Source organism: Protomyctophum parallelum, assembly GCF_964188405.1.
Source record: "Protomyctophum parallelum genome assembly, chromosome: 14".
Taxonomy (NCBI): Eukaryota; Metazoa; Chordata; class Actinopteri; order Myctophiformes; family Myctophidae; genus Protomyctophum; species Protomyctophum parallelum.
The window spans coordinates 23,190,760-23,215,370 of NC_139709.1; the positions used below are offsets into that span (position 1 = coordinate 23,190,760).

The following is a 24,611-nucleotide window of genomic DNA, read 5'->3' on the forward strand; positions in this document are numbered from 1 at the left end:
CTCGCGGACCCCCATTTGAAGAGATATGCCAGGGACCACCTGATAGTTTGGTTCCAAACTATCATTTAGCTGGGGACCCCCTGGATCTCCCTCAAGGACCCCTGAGGGTCCTCGGCCCCCCTTTTAACTTTGACCAGACCATGCTTTTAGAAACTCACATAAAACAAGTTACCGCACTTGTTTCTTCCACCTCAGGAACATTGCTAAACTCAGGTCATTTGTCTCCTTTCCCGAAGTAGAGATGATTATCCATGCCTAGAGATGATTATCCATGCCTGGATGATTATCCATGATTATCCATGTATCCTCATGCTTGGACTACTGCAATTCACTTTTCACCTGCCTTAACAAAACCACCATGGACCGCCTCCAGCTAATACAAAATGCCGCAGCTAGACTGCTCACCAGGTCTAACAGAAGGTGCTACATCACACCAGTCCTGGCCTCTTTGCACTGGCTCCCAACGGTCCCAAAGACAAATCTTAGCCTTTCAGTTTGTAGCGCCCACTCTGTGGAATGCTCTTCCACAGGTCTTGAGATCCACAGCCTCTGTGGACATCTTCTAGTATCTTCTAGTTCACTAACAAATTACAAAATAAAAGTACACAAGTGTAACTGCAAACTAAGAATCAAGGAAAGCAACAGAATCAAAGGAACAACTGAAAAGTAAAACATTAACTATGACTAGAAAACACAGCAGGGAAACGGAAAAAGTCACGGATCGTGAAAAATATTTGTTTGTTTCTTTTTTTTCTCCTTTTTATTTTATTTTAATTCCTTCCTTTTTGGGGACCGCGATTGTCATACCCGGATTTAACATCACAATGCTATGAATTGTAGGCTAATGCCTCCAGCTTTGCCTGCAGTAATGCATATTTATAGAAGTCTAAGAGAGAGATCTCATGCCAATGTTATGTGGGATAGCTCTGAGCCCCGACTTATCTGAAACGTTACGGTCGGTATTGTAGGTCTGTGACTTAGAGATTGGGCCAAAGACAGAGTAGAGTTTAAGAGAGGACAGAAAAGAAGAGATTTTAGAAAAAATAATGTAATTATTAGAAGTTAGGCTAATTCAAAATCTTTGTGAAACACAGGATCTTCAAACAAAAGGCGTGTGTGTGTGTGTGTGTGTGTGTGTGTGTGCGTGTGCGTGCGCGCGTGCGCACGTGTGTGTGAACTATAAAATGGTAAATGGTGCATTTATATAGCGCCTTTATCCACGGCGCTTTACAGAGATTGTGCATTACATTCATCCATTCACACACACCGCCGGAGGAAACAATGCAAGGCACCAACCGCACATCGGGAGCAATTATATCCATGCTAGATGTATGCAACAAACTTTCTCCGAGGACAGAGCAAGCTACACAGTGATACACAGCCAGCATAACCGACCATTAGGTTAGTATGAGGTTAAGGAAAGGAATAGGGGGTAGCGCCTTTATCCAAAGCACTTTACAGTGTGCATTACATTCACGGCAGAATGCAAGGCACCAACCGGATCATTGGGATCAGTTCAGGGTTTAGTGCAGGGGTATTCAATTAGATTAGGCCAGGGGCCACAACTGTAGAATGATTGTGTGTGTGGGGGGCCGGAAATTGCCGGAAATTTGTGGGTTCTCAAAATACGAAGATTCATGTATATTTCCGCACAGTAATGAGCAGGATAATATGTCTATACAGGTATATGCTACCTTAGAATAGATGTAGGCCTAGACCTATTTGACAGTGCATAAACAGCATTGCTTTGACATTAACGACCATCAGCTGGACGGACACACACACACACACACACACACACACACACACACACACACACACACACACACACACACACACACACACACACACACACACACACACACACACACACACACACACACACTCACTCTGCTGTGGGCAGTTCAGAAACCCGTCCACGACCACCAGTGACATCATCATTAGGCAGATTGTTTTTTAAACAAGATTTATTTACGTGAGAATAGTTTATCAGACTATAAAGATCAGATTACATAGAGCAGTGATTCCCAAAGTGGGATTCGGGGTCCGGGAACCCCCAGGGTCCTTGAGGCAGTTCCAGGGGGTCCCCAGGGAAATGATGGTTTGGAACCAAATGGGGTCTGTAACAAATGGAACCAAATGGACCCTAACAGGGTTTATTATCGTGAGAATGATGGCTTCCATTTTCGCATTGCAACTTTTCAGGACTAGAAAGCCTGCAGTTTCTATTAGCTTGGATTCTCCATTGATGTCACCGTTGGGTGGGTTTCTGAACTGCCCACAGCCCTCCTACGTATGTGACACAGACGTGCCAATTTATCATGATTATTAGTGAGGACCTATTATATGAAGATTGAAAAGTGGTCCTTTAATGATTACCGTCATTATGGTAATCTCACAATTAATATCGCACACACCATACCTGTAACTTTTATTAGCCCTCTTATTATTCGCCCCCCCCCCCAAAAAAAAACGGCCACAAGGGGGCCGCCAATTGAATACCACTGGTTTAGTGTGATCTGAACGGGCAACCTTCAGATTCCAAGATGGCAGCTCTACTGTACCTCCTGTCGCTAAAAGTACACACACAGTTGTGCTTGAATTGTACTGTAATTCTGCAAACTGTTTCAGTCAATCAATCAAAACACACACACACACACACACACACACACACACACACACACACATTAAGAGGACACCCATCCTGGAAGCTGAACATTGTGGTAGATTGTACTACGTGTGGGAGGAACTTGAAACAAAGAGGATTTTACTCGTACTGTCAAGAGGATAGAACATTTCTACCTCAGAGAGAGAGAGAGAGAGAGAGAGAGAGAGAGGGAGAGAGAGAGAGAGAGAGGGGTGTCTATTCTTATCCATTTTGCACATGTAGCAGGAACGTTTGCACCTCCAGAAGAGTGACATGTCACATGCATGCACTGATGCACACACACATGCATGCATGCACCGTCAGCAATGCTTTGAAACCACTCTCATTGGTTCTCCCTCAGAAAAGGTATCACAACAGCTTCACAGCTGATTTCTGTTTTCATGGCTTAATTTTAAAAATATTTAGTCATGCCTCATTACCATATGTAAATTCACTCTGTCAGTCTGTCTGCATAATCAGAGATGTTCTCCTCAATCTACGTGTTATGGCTCACCAGAAGGATTGGCCTTTATCAAAGTGATCCCAGATTGGTCAGCCTCTGAGATGAAATCCAATTATATTGAAAGAACAATCCGTCTGACTCTCTAGCTCTCTCTCTCTCTCTCTATCTGTGTATAGCTCTCTGCCTCATATATGCCACGCTGGGCAAGACCTACACTGTAGACGCTATCATTTATTTTGGGGCGGAAGTTGCAGGATTTTGGCAGAAGTACCGCTCAAGGAAATAACGTTGATGCTTTACAAATCAGTTTACATTCTCCGTGAATGAAGTGTTGTGAATGGTCAGAAAAATATCGTATCCGCGGGAAATACATTTGGCGGATGTTCCGGAACGACACTTCCGCCGATAGCGTCTCTGCCTTAGGTTGAGACCAGGCTTTTGTCTTCGCAGATGAGTAAGGCTGGGACAGAGGCTACATATATGCTGTCTCTCTCTGTGCCTATTATAGAGAATGCAGTCAATCAACAGTGAAGATAATGCGCAATATATTATCCATCAACAGTGAAACATTTATTTCAGTTAGCCTAAGCAGGCATTTGTTGTGGCAGTTTAGTGTACATCCCAGTGGTCCATGTGCGAATGTACCATGAGTAAATTAGGAGTAATTAATCCAAGAACGGAGCAGAACATATGGGGGCTTGGTTAAGGAGCCTGATGGTCTTGTGCCGGGGGACGGTGAGTCTGTGGATGAATGTGCTCCTCATGCCCGCTAGCTCATCATAGACGGGATGGGAGGGGTTCATCAGGATAGCTTCCAATTTCCTCCTCATCCTCCTCTACACCAGTGGTTCACAAACTTTTTCATGTCAAGGACCCCCAGATTGACACTAATGAGCCCGCGGACCCCCCCCCCCCCCCCATTTATATATATATATGACTGGGAGCCCCATAAGAGAAGATTTTGACGCTCTAGCAATGATTCTCAACCCGTTTAATTTCAAGGACCCCCAGTTTGACATGCATTACTCTACGGACCCCCCATTTAATGGCATTTCTATCTCTGGGACCCTCAATTTATATTGTAAAATCAATGTTAATTTAACTCTGGTTCCATTTGTACACTCTCTGAGTTACAGACCCCATAAGGGTCCATTTGGTTCCAAACGTTCATTTAGCTGGGGACCCCCTGGAACTCCCTCCAGGACCCCTGGGGGTCCCCAGACCCCACTTTGGGAACCACTGCTCTACACAACCAACTTCAGATTGTCCACTTTGTTAGTGTCCCTTGTGTTGATGTTACACTAGTATATACGCTCTCTCTCTGTCTTTCTGTGTGCCTCTTACAAACTCTGTGCCTCTTATAAAATCTCTCTCTCTCTCTCTCTCACTGTTTCAGCACTTGGTATCTCACATACAACTGTGTGGTTGTTTCCCTTTCATGTTTATGAGAGATGAAGAGCATGGCTCCACATCTGATCAAACCCTAAACTCCCATGCAGATCTTGTTGGATGTTCCCCATCTAGACAGCTGCCAGTTTGAAGGCCATGTTCAAAAGGTTCCATCTCCCAGCTCAGCTAACACTATATCCTACTGAGGCTACAGACATTTTTGCCAGAGGCACGAGAGAGAGAGAGAGAGAGAGAGAGAGGCCAATAGGCCTGTTGTTTTAGTTGTCTTTTACATTTTTAGGAAATTGTCTGTGTTGGAGAGAGGTTGACTCCACACATAACCTCATTGTAGCAAATGACAGACAGACAGTATATATTCTTATCCATACAATCAGCTCTTTACCTACAGTATGTGGCAGGATAATTTGAAGGGTGACATGTCACACACACACACACACACACACACACACACACACACACACACACACACACACACACACACACACACACACACCTCTTCCGCCATAGCACAGTTGGGGAAGGTGTGTGGGAAGGTGTGTGCGTGCATGCGTGCGTGCGTGCGCACATTAGTATGTGTATGTGTTCTGTCAAGGGTCTTTATCGCTCTGCCAGCTGGTAAGGAGTTGACCTACATTTGTGATGTTTAGAATACATTACAGTTATATGTATGTAACTAACTGCATTTTTCCTTATGTTTTTTTTTGTGTTTGTGTGTGTGTGTGTGTGTGTGTGTGTGTGTGCATGCGTGCATGCGTGCGCGTGTTCACATGCCTATGCACGTGTGGTGGACAGGGACTGCCTCAGCTTGTCTGGCCTTAGTTCTCTCTGTGGGAGTAGAGGACCTGACTCCTGTCAAAAGCCTGTGTGTGTGTGTGTGTGTGTGTGTGTGTGTGTGTGTGTGTGTGTGTGTGTGTGTGTGTGTGTGTGTGTGTGTGTCAAACGCCGGCTACACCAACTCATCTCTGCCATCTGGACAACTCAAACTGTCCCACAAGACTGGAAAGATGCCACCATTATCACCATCTACAAAAAGAAGGGTGATAAATCCTCGTGTGACAACAGCAGAGGTGTCTCACTCCTGTCAGTTGCAGGCAAAATGCTTACAAGGATCATGTTTTCCCGCCTGGCTACACACATCTCTGAGAACATCCTACCAGAGACCCAATGTGGATTCCGGAGGGATCGTAGCACCACAGACATGGTTTTTGTTGCCAGGCAGTTACAGGAGAAATGCAGAGAGCACAAACAAGACCTGTACATGGCTTTCATCGACCTATCGAAGGCTTTCGATACAGTAGACAGAAAGCTACTCTGGGCCATACTTAGCCGGTTTGGGGTCCCATCCAAATTCCTCTCCATCCTCCAGCAGTTTCATGATGGCATGCAAGCCAGGGTTCGAATAGGTGGACAACAGTCTGACCCCTTCGATGTCAACATAGGAGTGAAGCAAGGATGCGTCCTAGCCCCGGTGATCTTCAATATTTTCCTCACAGCAGTTACACTCATTTCCCACAAACGCCTGAGGAACACGGATGGAGTCGGCATTAGTTTCCGCCTGGATGGCAACCTTTTCAACATCCGGCGCCTCCAGGCATTCACCAAGACAACTGCCCTCCAAATCTGCGAACTCCAGTATGCAGATGACTGCACGCTGATTGCGCACTCCCCCGAGTCCCTTCAGCATACCCTCAATGTGGTAGCTGCCACCTACAGAGATGTTGGTCTTCAGATCAACATCAAGAAGACACAAATAGTCCACCAACCAAGCCCCACACACACTCCCACACCGGTCTTTCACATAGACAACACCCCTCTGGAAACGGTACCACACTTCAAGTACCTTGGCAGTATCCTCTCAGACAGTTGCAACGTTGACGCAGACATTCAATCGCGCATCAATTTAGCCTCCGCCGCGTTTGGTCGCCTAAGATCACGGGTCTTCACTAACAAGAACCTGAAGGCCTCAACCAAGGCAGCAGTGTACCAGGCAGTATGTGTGTCCACACTACTGTATGGATCTGAAGCCTGGACACCATACAGACGGCATATAAGAGCTCTGGAGGCTTTCCACATCCGCTGTCTGCGAAGGATCCTGGGTATCACATGGGAGCACCACATGACCTACGCAGAAATATATGAACGCACCAACTCATCCAGCATGGAGGTGTTTCTGTCACATGTGATACGCATGCCTGCAGCTCGTCTTCCTTGACAGGTCCTCTACAGCCAGCTTCAATCCGGCCAGAGGTCTGCAGGAGGCCAACAGAAGCGATACAAGGACCACATAAAGATGCTACTAAAGAGCTGCAACATTCCACCCTCAAACCTGGAAAGGATAGCAGTAGACCGGGACGCTTGGCGCTCCTCCTGCAACTCAGGTGTCTCCCGCTGGGAGGAGAAGACATCCCTGAGACGCGCAGAGAAGCGCAGGCAGCGGCATGAGCGCGCTGCAGGGACTATCCACCCAGGCTCAACACCCCCCTGCCCCACGTGTGGAAAAGTGTGCGGATCAGCTATTGGTCTCAACCGCCACATGTGGGCGCATGAGCGCGCCAGGCGCTGAAAACCCCCCCTTACCCCCGGGAGATATGAAGTCATCATCGACTACGATGGACTGCCATAAGTAAGTAAGTAAGTGTGTACTGTAGACCTGCATGCCTGGTGGATGGTTTCTGAACTGCCCACAGCCCTCCCATGAGACACAGACTGAGTAGGAAAGAAATGTGGCATTTTATCATGAACATCATAGTGAGGACCAATTATATGAAGGCAGGTTGAAAAGTGATGGAGTGGTCCCTATCCTATCAAAACAATGGTCGCACTATAGCCTGGTATGTGGTAATGAATTCGTGTTTTTCCCTCCATGCCAGCATGGCTGGTAAGAAAGAAACGCAACCAAGTGTGTCTCTCTCTCTGGGTGTGTTCAGATATGCGCACCGGGAGCGCACTCATGTATTAGTTTGTATTGCACAGTGCGCTCAGTGCGTTATAACAGAACACACCGTCTGCCCTTAAACCAAACAGTGGCCTTGTGGCCACTGAAACTGGGAGGTCGGGGTTTCGATCCCCGGCCTGGTCATACCAAAGACTGTAAAAATGAGACCCAATGCCTCCCTGCTTGGCACTCAGCATCAATGGGTTGGATTGGAGGTCAAATCAACTAATGATTCCCGAGCGTGGCGCACGCTGCGGCTCACCGCTCCAAGAAATGGGTCAAATGCGGAGAACAAATTTCACTGCGGTAACTACCGTCTGTCTGTCTGTCTGTCTGTCTCTCTCTCCCTAGTCCCTTGTTGTGTCACGTGCAAGTGAAACCACGGTACAAATACAAAGATGGTTATACGGTCTGGTACGCCGTGAAATGACAATAAAACTAAATGTAAATTTACTGTAACTGTTAATGGTACATTTTTAAATGAATGGTATTATATTGTGTAGGGAGCGTCAGTGATTCACTGGCTTCATGAGCTGATAATGTCATAAACAGACTTACAGGGGGGGGGGGGGGGGGATGTTAAGGGCTTGTAAATCTTCTCTCCACTGGACAGCTACAGTGTGACTGGTGCACATGTACAGTAGGTTATCACAGACAGATATGTGTGCTAATGGATGATTATGTGATGAATTCACAAACACCAAGAGAGATTTAATTAAAACCACTGGAGCGTGGATTCACGAAAAACTTTCATCAGTGACTCAGTGGTATAGAGAAATCTACAGAGTACTTCCAATGGAAAGGCTCAGTGCCAAATTAAAAGAGAGAGAAAATAACTTTGTGAATATATGGCAGCCACTGATAGATTGAGAGATTACTTGCCCAGGGATCTATCTACTGTGATTTATAACGGAAGTGATTCATTGGATTGGAGAGCCCCAGCTGTACTCTTGCAATTTGCCTTTTGATATGCCCATGTGTGTTGTGTTATCTTGTGTATGTATGTGTATATATTTGTATTTATATATATATATATACTGTATATATTTTTTCCTAATGAATACTGACTGTATTGTGTACGGTATGTGCTGCTCGCCATTTGTTTTTGTCTTGTTTCTGTGCTTTTTGTTTTTCTTGTCTGTTTTATTTTATTGTGCTTATAATTTATACCTTTCATGATTCATCTATGTGAAAACGTAAATGTTCAATAAAAAAAACCACTGGAGCAAACACTCTCTCTGCTAAAGATATGGATTATTGCATGGGGAGTGTGCAGTGTGTGTGTGTGTGTGGGGGGGGGGGGGGCACTTGCATGCACATGTATGTGTACATAATTTATGTCTGTAGTCTGTACTTTATGTATGTATATATAGGCCTACTTTGTGTGTGCGCGAATGTGTATGCATGCCTGTGTGTGGTGTGTGTCTGTGTGTGTGTGTGTGTGCCGTATGTGCGTGTGTGTGTGTGCGTGCGTGCGTGCATGTGTTTTGTTGAGCCTAAGGGAGAGTTTATAATTGTGCCATTAATTGCACTACTATTAGACTGTGACAGTAAGACAATAATCCATTGGTTCTGCTCCACACACCTCTCTCCCCCTCTCCCTCTTTCCATGTCTGTCTGTCTGTCTCTCTCTCTGAGATTGCTGCTGTGTAGATGATGCAGATGGTGGTGGTGGTGATGATGTCAGTGACAGTGTTGTGATGATGCTGATGAAAGCATGTCTCAAGGGAGCTGAGGGCATCAGAAAGGGAGGAGAGGAGAGGAGAGGAGAGGAGAGGAGAGGAGAGGAGAGGAGAGGAGAGGAGAGGAGAGGAGAGGAGAGGAGAGGAGAGGAGAGGAGAGGAGAGGAGAGGAGAGGAGAGGAGAGGAGAGAAAATTGGGTATAATACTCATGCTGGTTGTTTCACAACCTGGTCTCAGCTGAACAATAACTCAGGTTTCATATGGGGAACACAGCGCTGTGTGTGTGTGTGTGTGTGTGTGTGTGTGTGTGTGTGTGTGTGTGTGTGTGTGTGTGTGTGTGGATGGGGCAATAAAAACATTTTACTCCACCGCACCCGATAAATAAATAATACGAAAAAGAAATCCCATTTCATCTCCAAAAAAACTTCTACATCATATCAAACAGGATGAGAACCCATTGAAGAGAGCCACAGAGAGACTCTGGGAAAATTCTCCTGGAGGAGAGAACAACAGTGCAGCCATACAGTTGTTCCTCTCTGCATCCAACCCACTGCTGTCAAATAACAAAAAACTGCATTTGTAAAGCAGTTTTCATAACGTCTCTGTCGGGCAGAAACCTTATCTCTATCCATTTGTAACTATAAATTAACTTATATGCTATTATAGCAATAATGAAGACAGCTGGTGGGCAATTTCAAAAGAGAAAATAAAAACCAGAGAAAGTAGAACTTTGGGATAGGCTGGTTAACTGCTTCATAGAAGATTCCATACCCAACACTGCTATGAAACCCAATGCAGGCTAGATAAGGCACTTATCTAGAACTAATGTCAATAATGAATACTTGGCTTCTTCAACAATAATTGGAATGCAATGGAAATGTCTTTTTAAGACAATGGAGGTTAAAGCTGACACAATATGATTATATAGTGACTTCAACAGGCAGCAAAACAACCGGATATGAGAGAAGTGATTATCAAAATCACCATACTGTGTTGGTCAATGACTGTGTGGTGATGTGTTGGAACTACAAGTCTATCCTGGTGGTTGAACATGTTTAGCCCATTGACCAAGACTGTATACTTGCAGTACTTGCATTAGGTATGTTACCACAGATACGGGATGTCGCTCTGACATCCCAGCAGTGACGTCAGAGGCGACATCGCCAGAGTATAAAGATCAGGGTCTAGACACATTAAGATTTGACATTGGATTAAGTAATTTACTATACTCTCTAATCATTATTCATCTGTCTTCAAGGATTGTAATTCTGTCCGTGCCTACCACGAACAATCCTCAGCCCCCATATCACGTGACCAGACTTCAGGTTCTAACGAAACTTGGTCACAAGGCACTTGAAAAAATACTTTACGAAGCATGTGGTATTTTCTTTGCCACTGGATTCTACTTGCTTGAGGTAATCCAACACACAAAATATTATATATACATGCTCATTTTTGTCAATGTTATATAACTCTTGCGTCCCAATGCATTTTAAACTGTGGACTGATGTGAAAAGTATCCATAAATATATTCATTTAATAAGAGAAGATTTATGAATACAATTCAAACATCCATTAATTATTAAGTGCACACCGTTATGTTCAGTTGACATTGAATAAATTATTCATCAAAGGCGCGTAAAACATTTATCACTTTCCAAACAAATCAAAAATCAAAAAGCCTTTAACCCTTTTAGCCGTCCTAGCTAATCCAACCCATGGATTGCGAGTACGTGTACACACGTCCTAGCGCATTTTCATTGATATCAAACAAAAGAGAAATATTCAGATAATTTTTCTTTTTTTGGGTGGTTATGGCCTCTCCTTCTGCACCATACTCCGGACCTATGCTTTAAATGGGCTTATCAAGAAGTTCTGTAAAGAGCCTTAACATTAGGCCTACCACATAAATGTAATGACAAACGTTCACTTGTCTACGTGTCTACGTGCCCATGAAGGGATGAATGCCAGTCTTCATTTCAGTACACCTGGTGATTTCCCCAGGTGGCAAAAGCAATTAGATGAACCCTGCAATTGTCTTTCAATGACCTGTTTCAATGCTCTTGAGTAGCTCTGAGAACAGATGGCAATGTTGAACTGCATTGAACTGTCTATCTGATCGTTTTTACAGCGTGTCTCATGTCCGCAGCAAACCGCTGGACCAATCAGAGACACATTTCTTGTCCCTTGGGCGCAAAATGGCATAGCAGACTACCAGGCAAAATGGCATAGCAGACTACCAGGCAAAATGGCATAGCAGACTACCAGGCAAAATGGCATAGCAGACTACCAGGCAAAATGGCATAGCAGACTACCAGGCAAAATGGCATAGCAGACTACCAGGCAAAATGGCATAGCAGACTACCAGGCAAAATGGCATAGCAGACTACCAGGCAAAATGGCATAGCAGGCTACCAGGCAAAATGGCATAGCAGACTACCAGGCAAAATGGCATAGCAGGCTACCAGGCAAAATGGCATAGCAGACTACCAGGCAAAATGGCATAGCAGGCTACCAGGCAAAATGGCATAGCAGACTACCAGGCAAAATGGCATAGCAGGCTACCAGGCAAAATGGCATAGCAGACTACCAGGCAAAATGGCATAGCAGGCTACCAGGCAAAATGGCATAGCGGACAGTACAGTGTACTGTACAGTGTCACATGACAATGTCACACCACTCAGCGTTCCTGGCCAAAGAGCTGGGTCATCACTGAGGTATGATGATGTCACTCACTTCACTGGCTTCAGAATCAGATCCTGCTCCTCATCCTCAATTACAGACACACTATGATCCCTGTCACTGTCAATAGTAGTAGTAACAGCCCTAGTTACAGCAGCAGCCTCACTGGTACTAGCCGAAACAGCCCCAGTAGTACCACCACCACCATCATCATCATCATCATCATCATCATCATCATCCTCCTCCTCATCAGTAGCATCATCACTGGTGCTACAGTAGCAGCAGCCCTAGTACCAGTAGAGTGTCCCAGTCCCGCCCCCTACCAGGGCCCAGGAAATTATTCCCCGTTCATTTTCCTCATAGACATTTTAAAAAGTATTTATTTAAAGACCCTTTAAGCCTCGTACAAAGCCAACTCGAGTTGTGACAAATCATGACAACAAACACAATTTTTCGGGCCGAACAAATAATTAGAAAGAAGAAGAAAACGGCAGGTTACAACACTTTATAATTAAAGTAATTGGACTTCCGGTAGGATGGCGGAGGAAGGAGCTGCTTGATTAGTGAGCTCCCCAAAGTTGGGCATGATAAGTTAAAATAACCACGGAAAAACAGATTAAAAATGGAAAAGATATGACACGAAATGAGTGGTGAACAACAAGGAAGCCGTAGGATAACTCGAAGTTATAAAGCAGATAAACAAACTAAAGAAAACGACGACGGGAGTGGAGTGAAAGAAAACACAGACAGCATGGCGGAGGGCTGAAATCACCAAAGAGCTAAAGACTTTTAAAGAAGGCATACAACAGGAGCTGGCTAAGTTTAAAGAATAACTGAAGAGGGAAATGAAGGAAGAATTCGCAAACTATCGTGTAATAGTGGACCGGGAGCTACAACGACAAGACGAGGAGGTGACGGAGCAGAAGACGAACATGGCCGAGGCGCAGACACGGATATCAGAGGTGGAGGACTGGAGGACGGGAGCGACCGAGGCCATGATGACACTGGTGGACCAGATTGAACAACTACAAGAAAGACAATTGAAGGCCGAGGCCAGATCAAGAAGGAACAACATTCGTGTATTCAATTGTCCAGAAAATAGTGAACAAGGGACCACTGTAATTCAATATTTGGAGCAGCTGTTTCACACGGAGCTTGAGCTACCAGCAGGGACTCAGCTCCAGCTACAGAGGGCACACTGTGCACTGTCTCAGAAACCTACTCTCCCGTCTGCAACACCACAATCCATTGTGGCAAACTTTCTTCAATTCGAGACGAAGGAAATGGTGTTGAGAAAAGCCTGGGAGGCAAAGATACAAGTAGGAGACAAACAGCTCGGTTTCGACCATGAGTACCCACCCGAAGTTGTGAAGAAGAGAAAGGATTATATTCCGTTCAAAAGAATGTTGAAAGCAAGAGGAATCCGGTTCCAGACACCGTTTACGAAGATGAGGGTACAGTGGCCTGACGGTGAGAAGACGTACAGAAGTGCGGAGGAAGTCGCTCAACTGTGGGAGCCGGAGTGGAGGAAGGTGGAAAAGAGGCGAGGAGCGGCGTGGAGAGCCAAGGACAGCCTACGAATGTTTATGAGGAAATAGGACGTGATTTCTGCTGTGAAAAGAGATAACATAGAGTTGGGTTGAATGAGGGAGGGGGGAAAGATAGGCGAAGAAGGGCTTCTTTTTGTTTGGTTTTATTTTTAAGAAAGAAAGAAGAAAGGAAGGAAAAGAAAGAAAAGAAAGATAAATTAATATACAGAGGGTGCCATAGATATAACACTTTGGTTCATTTCTAAATAAGATTGAATCCCCATATATATTATTGTTTTTCTTTTGTACATAACCAACTCTTTGTAGTGAATATTCTAACTAGGGCTTCATTAATATTTCTTTACATTTAAATGTACCAACTGGAAGGGTTTGCTTAATTAGGTAGGGAATGGCTAGGCACTGGGGAAACTCACAGGTTGAGATTAGTACTAGTTTGTCTAGGGAGGGGCCCTCGTGCAAGACGGGGACTGTCCCCTCACCCCTTTATGAGGGTTTAAGGGTCACGGATGTTTTACATCGTGTTTGGAAGCTATGTGTGTGTTTCGTGTTTTTTGTTTTTGTTTTATCGACAAGCGGATGCAAATACTGTAATGTAACTAGGCAGGAAACAAATATGTATGAACCATAAGAAATAACAATGTCTAATAGGTTGGGGATAATGTCGCTGAATGTAAATGGTTTGAATTCGCCAGTTAAGAGAAAAAGGGTCATGACAAAATTGAAAAAAGAAAAAATGCAGGTCTTTTTTCTACAAGAAACTCATCTAAACAAAACGGAGCATGATAAACTAAAAAGGTTTGGTTATAGGAACTCATATTATATTATAGTTCATACAAAAACGGGAAAAGAAGAGTTATAATACTAATAGCTAATACAGTCAACTTTGATTTTGAAAAGCAGATTAAAGATAAAGAAGGGAGGTACATTATTGTGAAGGGGAGATTAGATAATGAACCGGTAAACATATATGCACCACCAGAAAGTGACAAGAAGTTTTTTAAAGATATTTTTTTTTGCGGCTTACGCCTTTTATTGATTTTTGAAGGGACAGACAGTAGGCTGACAGGAAACGGGAGAGAGATGGGGGGATGACATGCAGTAAAGGCCGTGTCGGGTCCGGGAGTCTAACCCGCGGCACACTGCGACTGGATTACCAGTCCGGTGCCCAGACCGTTACGCTACGGCCTGGGCCGACAAGAAGTTTTTTAAATACATGTTTGACATTATAGCTGTGGAAACAAAGGGTATTTTGATTGCAGGAGGGGACACAAATGTGGTTTTATGTGATAAAAAAAGATACATCATTGAGTGAGATGGGGCTGGTAGATATATGGAGAAGACTCCACCCGACAGATATGGACTTCACCCATTACTCTGCTGCACATAAAGTCCATTCTAGGATCGACCAATTTTTTGTGAATAAGGGTGATAGTTACAGAGTTGAGGAATATGAGATAGGAGGGCAGATCTATCGGACCACAACCCACTGTTTTTGAAAATTGGTTTAAATAATAGGAAGAGGCAGACAGCGTGGAGACTTAATATGGGTATGTTGAACAGTGAAGTGAGAAAAGAGAAAGTCAGGACAGATTTGAATACATACCTTGAGGAAAATAACAATGGGGAAGTGGATCCGACTATAGTATGGGACGCTATGAAAGCTGTCATGAGAGGTAAATTGATAGTGGAGACTGCATTAATGAAGAAGGCTAAACTAGTAACTTATAAGAAAAATAATGAAGATTTAAGGGCATTGGAACAGGAATACCAGATGACAAAAAAATGAGAAATATATACAAATATTAAATACTTGAAAATTAAAATAAAGGAGGCCCAATTAGACGAAATTGAAAGGAAAAGTAAATATGTAAAACAAAATTATTATGAGGCCGGGGCAAGGGCCACTAAATTATTGGCTAAATGTATGCGTAAGCAACAGACATTGAGCAATATTAGCAAAATCAGAGACCCTAAAACCAAGAAATTAGCAACTGAACCAGAGGAAATAGAGAGAGTTTTTAAACAGTACTATGAGGAGCTCTATACACAGCCCGAACAGGCAGAGGAAGAATAAATGAAAACATATTTAGATCAGCTGGACCTGCCAAATATAGGGGCAATGCAGAGCCGTATAATAACAGCTAATATTACAGCAGACGACATTATGGAGGCAATTAGTTCCTTTAAAAATAATAAATCACCAGGAAGTGATGGGTTCCCTGTGGAGTGGTACAAAATGTTCAGAGAAGAGTTGATACCTATGCTGGTAGCATCCTTTAATTGGACCCTAAACAGTAAACAATCATAAAACCACCATCTTGGTCCGAAGCAATAATCTCAGTGATACCAAAGCCAGGAAGGGATAAAGAGCAATGTGGGAGCTATAGACCCATATCCATTTTGAATGTGGACTATAAAATTTACACCAAGATTATATCTAGAAGGTTAGCGGACATAGCCAACGAGCTTTTGGACGAAGACCAGACAGGCTTCATAGTCAGTCGCCAAACTAATGACAATGTAAGGAGAACTATACACGTTGTAGATCAAGCACAGAGGACTAAAACAAGCACTCTATTAGTGAGTGTTGATGCAGAGGCTGCATATGATAGGGTCAATTGGAGGTTCCTTTACGCTGTATTGACTAGATTTGGGTTCAATAAGAAAGCATTACAATGTGTAAAAACATTATACCAACAACCTACGGCTAGAATTAAAGTGAATGGGAGCTTGTCTGGGAAATTCAACCTACAACGATCGACTAGGCAAGGATGCTGTCTTTCGCCTACGTTGTTCGCGTTTTTTATTGAACCCTTAGCACAAGCCGTGAGAGATAATGAAGGTAAACAAGGGGTGACGGTAAACGGTAGCGAACACAAGATAGGACTTTTTGCAGATGATGTAATTGCCTTCCTCCAGAAACTAAATGACTCACTCCCCATTTTAAGCAAAGTATTAGAAGAATTTGGTCGTTTGTCAGGGTACAAGATCAACATAGCCAAAACACAGATTTTGGCTTTAAACTATGCTCCAAATGCATCTATAAGGGGAGCCTTCAACTTTAATTGGGAACAAAAAAGTATTAAATATTTGGGTATAAACATAACAAAAGAATTGTCAACACTATATAAAGCCAACTACGAAAAATTAAATCAGGAGATAAAAAAAGATATTGAAAGATATTGAAAATACTTTGCCACTAGACCTGAACTCAAGGTTGGAGGCAGTTAAAATAAATGTATTATCCAGATTGCTCTTTCTATTCCAATCCTTGCCTGTAGAGGTCCCACAAGGGCAATTTATTACATGGGACAGAATGATTTCTAGGTTTGTGTGGGCCGGGCAGAGGCCAAGGGTCAGATTTCAAACCCTTCAACTCCCAAAGGAAAGAGGGGTATGAGTCTTCCCAACCTAAAAATGTACTATTATTCGGCCCAGTTACGGTATGTACAGTAGGATGTTGGTGTGAACCAGATTATATAGCAAAATGGAAAGATATGGAAAAGGAATTCAACAAACATCCCATTCAGAATATTATAGGAGACAAGGAAAAGTTTAAGAAAATAAAACACTGTATGGATCCAATCACCCTATTTACACTGGAGATCTGGTTTAAAATAGTAAAGAATTATAAGTTAGAAGAGGATATAAAGATTTTAAAATGGATGGCATTTGATAGTTCATTTAAACCTGCAGGGTATGATAAGGAATTTAAAATATGGAGTAATAGAGGAATGACAGCATGGTGTGTTTTGGAGAAAAATGGGGCATTGGAGAGTTTCACAGATTTGAGTGTTAAATACATGTTGGATAAACATGATTTCTTCAGGTATTTGCAACTAAGGGATTATTACACTAAGGAAGTCAAAGGGAGGCCCTCCATAGAAGTGAATGGTATTGTCCAAATCATTAAAAATATATACAAGGGGAATAAGATTCGAATTATATCAGCAATATATACAACTCTGATGAGTGGCAGTCATTCAACGGAATACATTAAAAATAAATGGGAAGCAGAACTAAACATAGAAATTACAGAAAAAGATTGGACACATATGTGGAGAATGCACCATTCAACTACCAATTCACGGATATGGAGGGAATTCTCTTGGAAAAACCTGTGCAGAACACCAAAAATCAAGAGTAAGCAATTGAAGCAACAGATACAATGTTGGAGAGGTTGTGGGGATGCGAATGTGGATCACTCACATGTGTTTGGAAAATGATACATGAGCAGATACAAAAGATATTGGGATATGAGGTGCCTATGAAGTGTGATGTTTTGTATTTAGGAAACTTGATGGGGGGTAAGATTCGAGGAGAGGATAGATATTTGGTAAACATTTTACTGGCGGCAGCAAAGAAAGCTGTCAAGAAAATGGGGACAGAGGGGGGCACGGTGGCACAGTTGGTAGTGCTGTCGCCTCACAGCTAGAAGGTCCTGGGTTCGATTCCCGCTCGGGGCGCTGTGGGTGCTGGCGGCGTGTTTCCTCCTCCGCGTCATCAGTGCCCATACCCGAAGGCGGGGTTGGCGAAAGGGCCTTTCTGTGTGGAGTTTGCATGTTCTCCCCGTGTCCCCTAGGGTAGGTACCCTCACAAAAACATGCAGTAATCCTGGTCTCTAAACTGCCTCCCCCTGGCCAGCCGGGACGCCTGATGGAGGGGAAAGGAACTGGTTGGAATAACGTGCTCCTTCCACACGCTACGTCCAACCAGGAAAACTCCCCCCTGTCAGGTTTAAAGGAGCAACTTGGACACTCAAGCATGAAGGAAGCATGAGTTAAGTCCGTTGCTCTCCCTAGGTTGGCGGAGGGTGTGTAGAGCCCAGGATCACATCACAGGATGATTGACACAGGGGTGAAAAATGGGTTACAAAATCGTGGGACAAAAAATATAAATTAAAAAAAAAGAAAATGGGGGCAGATGGAACCTCCAACACAGGGACAATGGGAGGACTTAATTCAGGAGATACATTTTATGGAGAAACTGACACACCGTCTGAGGCTACAAGAAAAAATGGAGGACAAATGGTATAAATGGACAATATTTAAGGGTATAGGGGAATAAGAGAGACAATTGTAAATGCCTAGAAAAATGTATGTAACAAATTTGAAACGCAATGTCGATGCCTGTTTTTTTTCTTTTCTTTTTCTGTTCTTTTTCTGTTCTTTTTTTTTTTGTATGTTTGTGGTGTTATATGTATTGTAAGTTCGTTTTTTCTGTCTTGTCTTAAAAACCAATAAAATTTTAAGTTATAAAAAATAATAATAACTAGAAAAAGTGCCCTTCTGGGCACAGGTCTCCACCAGGAGGATAGGAATGTAGGACATTGCAGCTTGCCTTCATCTGGTGGTTGGGTAGCAGGGCAACACAAATAAACGAGTGCATGACGCGACTTGGCTTGTTGTAGCGCCACCATCAGGCTGTTGAAAACTGTCAAGTGGCATTTCTTCCTCAGCCTAGTGGGAATATGCGTGCACAGTTTCATCGCAATCGGACGCTGCGTTGAGGAGTTGTGGCGATTTGTACAAAGCGGGCTACTCCTGAAAACTGTAGGAGCCAATCGTGGCCAATCAGGATGGAATATGAGAAATCAAACAAACCTGTCTTGATCACATGACTATGGAGATCATGTGTACCGATTTGCGTGAAATTTGGATAAAATCTGAAGGAGTAATAATATAAAATGTGTTTTACATATGTCGGCCTCCTTGTGGCGCTATAAAGAGCAGATGTGAAAAATTCCAGGCAAAGGTTTTTCCTTGGCCTCTAGGGAGTTGGCATACAAAGTTATCCACAGATCCGTGCAGTTAGAGGTAAAAACACTTTTCGGCCAGTTATAGTGCCACCTTGAGGCTGAGTTGAAATTGTTCATGTGGCATTTCGTCCTCGGCCTAGTGGGAATGTGGTTGCACAATTTCACGGAAATCACGCGATGTGTTCATGATTTGCAAGCATTTTGTTTGAAACTGAGCACTCCTGTGAACTTTGGAAGCCAATCTTAACCAATCAGGATGGAGTGTGAGAAATCTGAAAGACCGGTTTGGTTGAATGGCTCTAGAGAGACTGTGTACCAATTTGCGCGATGTTTGGACAAAATCTGTAGGTGTACTGTGCAAAAACTTGTTTTGCACAAAGCGGCCTCCTGGTGGCGCTATAACAGGCCGTTCTGGAAAGTTTGGGGCAGAGGTTCATCGTTGGCATCCAGGGAGTGTGTGTGCAAAATTTGGCATTGACCGGGTTAACGGTGGCCGAGATTAGCTGCTCACGGACACACACACGGACACAAGGACGGACGGACACACGGACGGACGGACGGACGGAGTGCAAAACATACTCTCCCCCCCATGCCTTCGGCCTGGTGGAGACAATTAAAGTAATTATTTGTTCGGCCCAAAAGGTTGTGTTTGTTGTCATGATTTGTCACAACTCGAGTTGGTTTTGTCCGTGGCGTACACGTCTTTAAATAAATACTTTTTGAAAAGTCAGCCTCAGAACCAACCTCACTGTCAGTGTAATCTGCTACATTAGCTCTGTGCTGGTGCAACCCTTCCTCTTCCTCTCTCTCCTCCTCTAATATGGGTTTGGGTTCTTCTGCTGGCTTAAAATAACTTGTCAATTTAGGCAGAGAAGCCCGGAGCATTTCTGTTTTCTTTTTCTTTTCCTTTTGAGCTCCACCGGGGTAAATTCGTTTCATGTGGTGGTTAGTCACTCAGTCAAGTACAAACGCAAATGAACAAACCAACATGATTCAATCATAGAACATGTACACAAGAAACTGGGTAGTGATGAAAAAGGTGACAAGATTTACTTCAGAGATTTGATAGCCGGGTCTATAAGAAAAATTTAATAAATGAATAATAAATTAAAAGTCGACTGATGACGCAACATAACACATTATTCACATCCCATTATTCGCTGAATATTCACCTATTTTGACATCCCAGTATTACAGACGCTCGGGATAAAGTTGTTAATTTAGACTTTCTGGGGAGATATTTGGATTAACTGAGTTTGACATGTGCAAAATGTATTCTCTCTGCCTGATCTCAGTGAAGCTAAACCACAACAGCTGGGGAAGCTTTTTTTTATTATACATATTTTTTTTTTTTTTTTTTTCTTTTTTTTTATCCCACGATTTTGTAACCCATTTTTCACCCCTGTGTCAATCATCTAATGTGATCCTGGGCTCTACACACCCTCCACCAACCTGGGGAGAGCAACGGACTTAACTCATGCTTCCTTCATGCTTGAGTGTCCAAGTTGCTCCTTTACACCTGACAGGGGGGAGTTTCCCTGGTTGGACGTAGCGCGTGGAAGGAACACGTTATTCCAACCATTTCCTTTCCCCTCCATCAGGCGGCCCGGCTGGCCAGGGGGAGGCAGTTTAGAGACCAGGATTACTGCATGTTTTTGTGAGGGTATCTACCCTAGGGGACACGGGGAGAACATGCAAACTCCACACAGAAAGGCCCTATCGCCAACCCCGCCTTCGGGTATGGGCACTGATGACGCGGAGGTTATACATATTTTTTTAGTTCTTTTTTACGCACAAAGATAACATTTTGCAAACATCCATGCATTACGCACCCTGCGTAATACGCTAAACCCGTACTGCTTCGTCTATTTCTTGCTCAAATGTTTTTGAAAACATTTCAGAGCAATGTTTAGCTGTGTGTGTGTTTACATGGCTGTCATGTAGGAAACAGCATTAAATCAAGCAGCTGCAGCCAGATGCTCCGAGGGTTTGATTAGGCAGCGGTCTGTTATAGAGCGGAGCGGTCATTATCCAGAAATAACCGATGAATTCAGCGATTGAGCAATCAGAATCAAGCATTCAACCAACATAGATAGATAGATAGATAGATAGATAGATAGATAGATAGATAGATAGATAGATAGATAGATAGATAGATAGATAGATAGATAGATAGATAGATAGATAGATAGATAGATAGATATTATAGCAGTGACTGACTGAGACATCGAGCGTGCGTCTGCAACTGGTTGTGGCCCCCATCAAGTGACCTTTTGACCAATGCGGCCCTCGCCCCAAGTTGAGTTCGACACCCCTGATTTAAAGCATCACAATTCTTCTTTGGGTGTGAAAAAAAAGTGAGCCTAAAGAGATAAGGGAAGTTCACTTGTGCATAGAGGAGATGTAGCACTTGCCAGCATGGTAAAAATAAATAAGTGACAGATTACAGACATAGGTTTGGGTGTGTGAAATTCAACTATTTCTTTCTTTTCTTTTTTTGTCACAGACTTCCTTCTGTAGGGAGACACGGCCATGTCTTTCCTCCCTTACTCCTGTGCAGCTATTCGGACCATAATTGACTGCCTGCTGCACACAAAAGCCTTTTCTCACCTTGCGTTCAAAGTATTAAAAATACAATGAAATCTGGGAAAGGGGCTGGCAAGACATTAGTGAGGAGGACAAAACATAATTTGTATACTGTAGGTTTTAAAGTTTAAGACTCAGCATGAGAGGATGGGTGAGGATGAACTGAACTAAAATTTAAAGTAAAAAATGACCCCCAAATCAGAGCTCACGTGTGAAGTATTATATGTTAATATTTTCCCATGTGTTTTATCAGAGAGAATGTGAAGTGCCTAGGCCGCCCAAACCCACCCAACAGGTCCATGTTGTTTTCTGACTGACCTGTCAATGATGCCACACATGTCGATCTGCAGGTGGCTGTAATTTCCCAGAAGCCTTTGCTGTACATTCATCAGGTCTACGGGTTGGTTGTCTAGCGCCAAGAGGCGCATGCAGCCCTGGAACACGTTGAAGGGGTTTGTACACTCTTGACTACTTTCCTCTGCTGGGCAACCTGAAAAGAGGAATACATGCAGCAGTTAGCTCATGATAAAACAGAGCAAAGGGGCCCAGGCCATAGCGTAACGGTCTGGGCACCGGACTGGTAATCCAGTCGCAGTGTGCCGCGGGTTCGACTCCCGGACCCGACACGGCCTTTACTGCATGTCATCCCCCCATCTCTCTCCCGTTTCCTGTCAGCCTACTGTCTGTCCCTTCAAAAATCAATAAAAGGCGTAAGACGCAAAAAAAATATCTTAAAAAAACAAAAAAAAACAGAGCAAAGGCAGCAGTCACTCAAAAGGTCTCAAGAGGAAACCACACAAACACAGTGTTGTGCGTAGCCAATAGAAAAACACATTACACAGAAAATCACAATAGCCTTTCTTATTTATTTACTTTTCGTTTTTAGGAACATGTTTGGAAAACTGTACAAGTGTATGCATAATATCAATCATCTTGCCACAGGGCATAACCTTGGCATTATATAAAATGAGAATAAGCCAGAAATGGATATACAGCCTACAGATGCTAAACTTTAACTGTAGAGACAATTAGACAATTAGCATCATTCATGTGTGCGTCCCTTACCACCAAAGAAGAGGTGACTTCCTGTGGTGACAGGAAACGAGGGGCCGGCATGAGCCATCGTAGCGTCTTCTTCCTCTGTGTCCACACTGATAGTCAGACGGCCTCGCCTGGAGATCAGCTCCACAGCATGCCACTGACCGTCATTCAGACCTGAACCTGGATGCACACGCACACACACACGCACGTACGCACACACATGCACGCACGCACGCACGCACGCACAAGGGTGTGTGTGTGTGTGTGTGTGTGTGTGTGTGTGTAACAAGGGTTATTATAGTGTATAAAACCAACTAAAATCATAGTTAAAATGTCTTTTATTATTTTGCTATTTTCACTATTTTGTAATGTGTTATATTTAATGTGTACATTTGTGTTTATTTTGCTTTAAGCATAAAGCTTAGCTGTGGAACTGACCTGCGCTGAGCTCCAGCAAGGCCCTGCCAGCCTTGTGTATCTGTAGGCAGAGCTTAGCCTCACTCAAGTACAGCCAGACCACGCCTCCTTGCTGAGGCAGGTCAAAGGTCAGCAGGAGGCCTGCCATGTTCCACGTCCGGAACTGGAACCCCACAGACACGCTCCCCGAGGAGGGCACTGGTGCACCCGGCAACTGCAGGAAACTCTGAGAGTCGGTGAACGTCACGGCAATGGAGATCGGCTGTGCGCAAGAAAAGGTCACATTCCCCTGAGAGAGAGAGAGAGAGAGAGAGAGAGAGAGAGAGAGTTGTTAAAACTCAGAGACAAGCCCAAATAAATGTTCAGTTTGACTGGATGTTTCGTGTGATGTAGTCTTGTGTTGCCAGATGATCAGAGATCTCTGCCTGCCGATACGTTGCGAATCGTTCGTAAATCAAATGCGCGTTTGCGTAAGCCCAAATTGCACCTCATTTAACACCATAAAAGGCAACACCGGAATAGCCAAGCTGGAAATCAAATTCACTGTGTTGAAAACATCCTGTTTTACGCCTTGACAGCTTGTAGATATGGTTTATTTGGAAAGCATCAAAGCAAGTCCATAAATGTAACAGAATACGAAATAATATATTAGGCTTAAGTATGGTCTATTATATAATCCTTTTCGACAAAAAAGTTCCTCACCTTTCCTGAGGTAAAAACAAAACAAATTATTATGCTGTAATGCAGGACACACGGGAACGCCGTTAACCGCTGCTAGATTATGGATGAAAGCTTTATTGCGATGCATTTACTATGACATTTCCCGTCAGTCAGTCAGTCAGTCACCCCCAGGCATGACCTTAATATGTACAAACGTATTCTCAGAGTTGAATTAACACGGAGGATTGTACTGTGTAGGACAGAGAAGAGCATAGCTGGAGATGGGGGGGGGGGGGGGTGCGTGTTCAGTATTATCTAGACATCTACAGTATGTTGTGCTCCATTGTTTTGAGTAGTGGTAATGACAGCAGGGTTATTGCTGGAGCTGCAGTAGTGATAGATTACAGAAAGCTTCCCCTATAGAAAACACCGGGCCTGCTGTCTTGATAACGGTCAGGATTCAGGAAGCACACCGCTAGATCACATCTAGAGGCTCTTTGTGCAGCCGTTGTGGTGATGAACGGTATCAGTACACACGGAGAGGAGAGGTCCGTGGAGATTCACCACTACAGGAAGATAGCCTGAAGCAACCCTAAAAATACACACACAATCATTCACACACGCGTGCGTGCACACACAGGCACGCACCTACCAGCAGGCGTCGCACACGCGCACACACACACACACACACACACACACACACACACACACACACACACACACACACACACACACACACACACACACACACACACACACACACACACACACACACACAC

At 43.7% G+C, this 24,611-nt stretch overlaps 1 protein-coding gene across 1 annotated transcript in view; it reads right to left on the reverse strand.

The window, feature by feature from the left end:
* cntnap3 (contactin associated protein family member 3) overlaps positions 1-24,611 on the reverse strand; it is a gene marked incomplete at its 5' end in the record, with an annotated part of 150,119 nt that overhangs the window by 50,374 nt on the left and 75,134 nt on the right. The window contains 3 exons of the mRNA XM_083782957.1: positions 22,033-22,204; positions 22,780-22,935; positions 23,194-23,461. Of these exons, the coding sequence (XP_083639083.1) occupies positions 22,033-22,204; positions 22,780-22,935; positions 23,194-23,461 (596 nt within the window). The remainder of the gene's footprint in view (positions 1-22,032; positions 22,205-22,779; positions 22,936-23,193; positions 23,462-24,611) is intronic.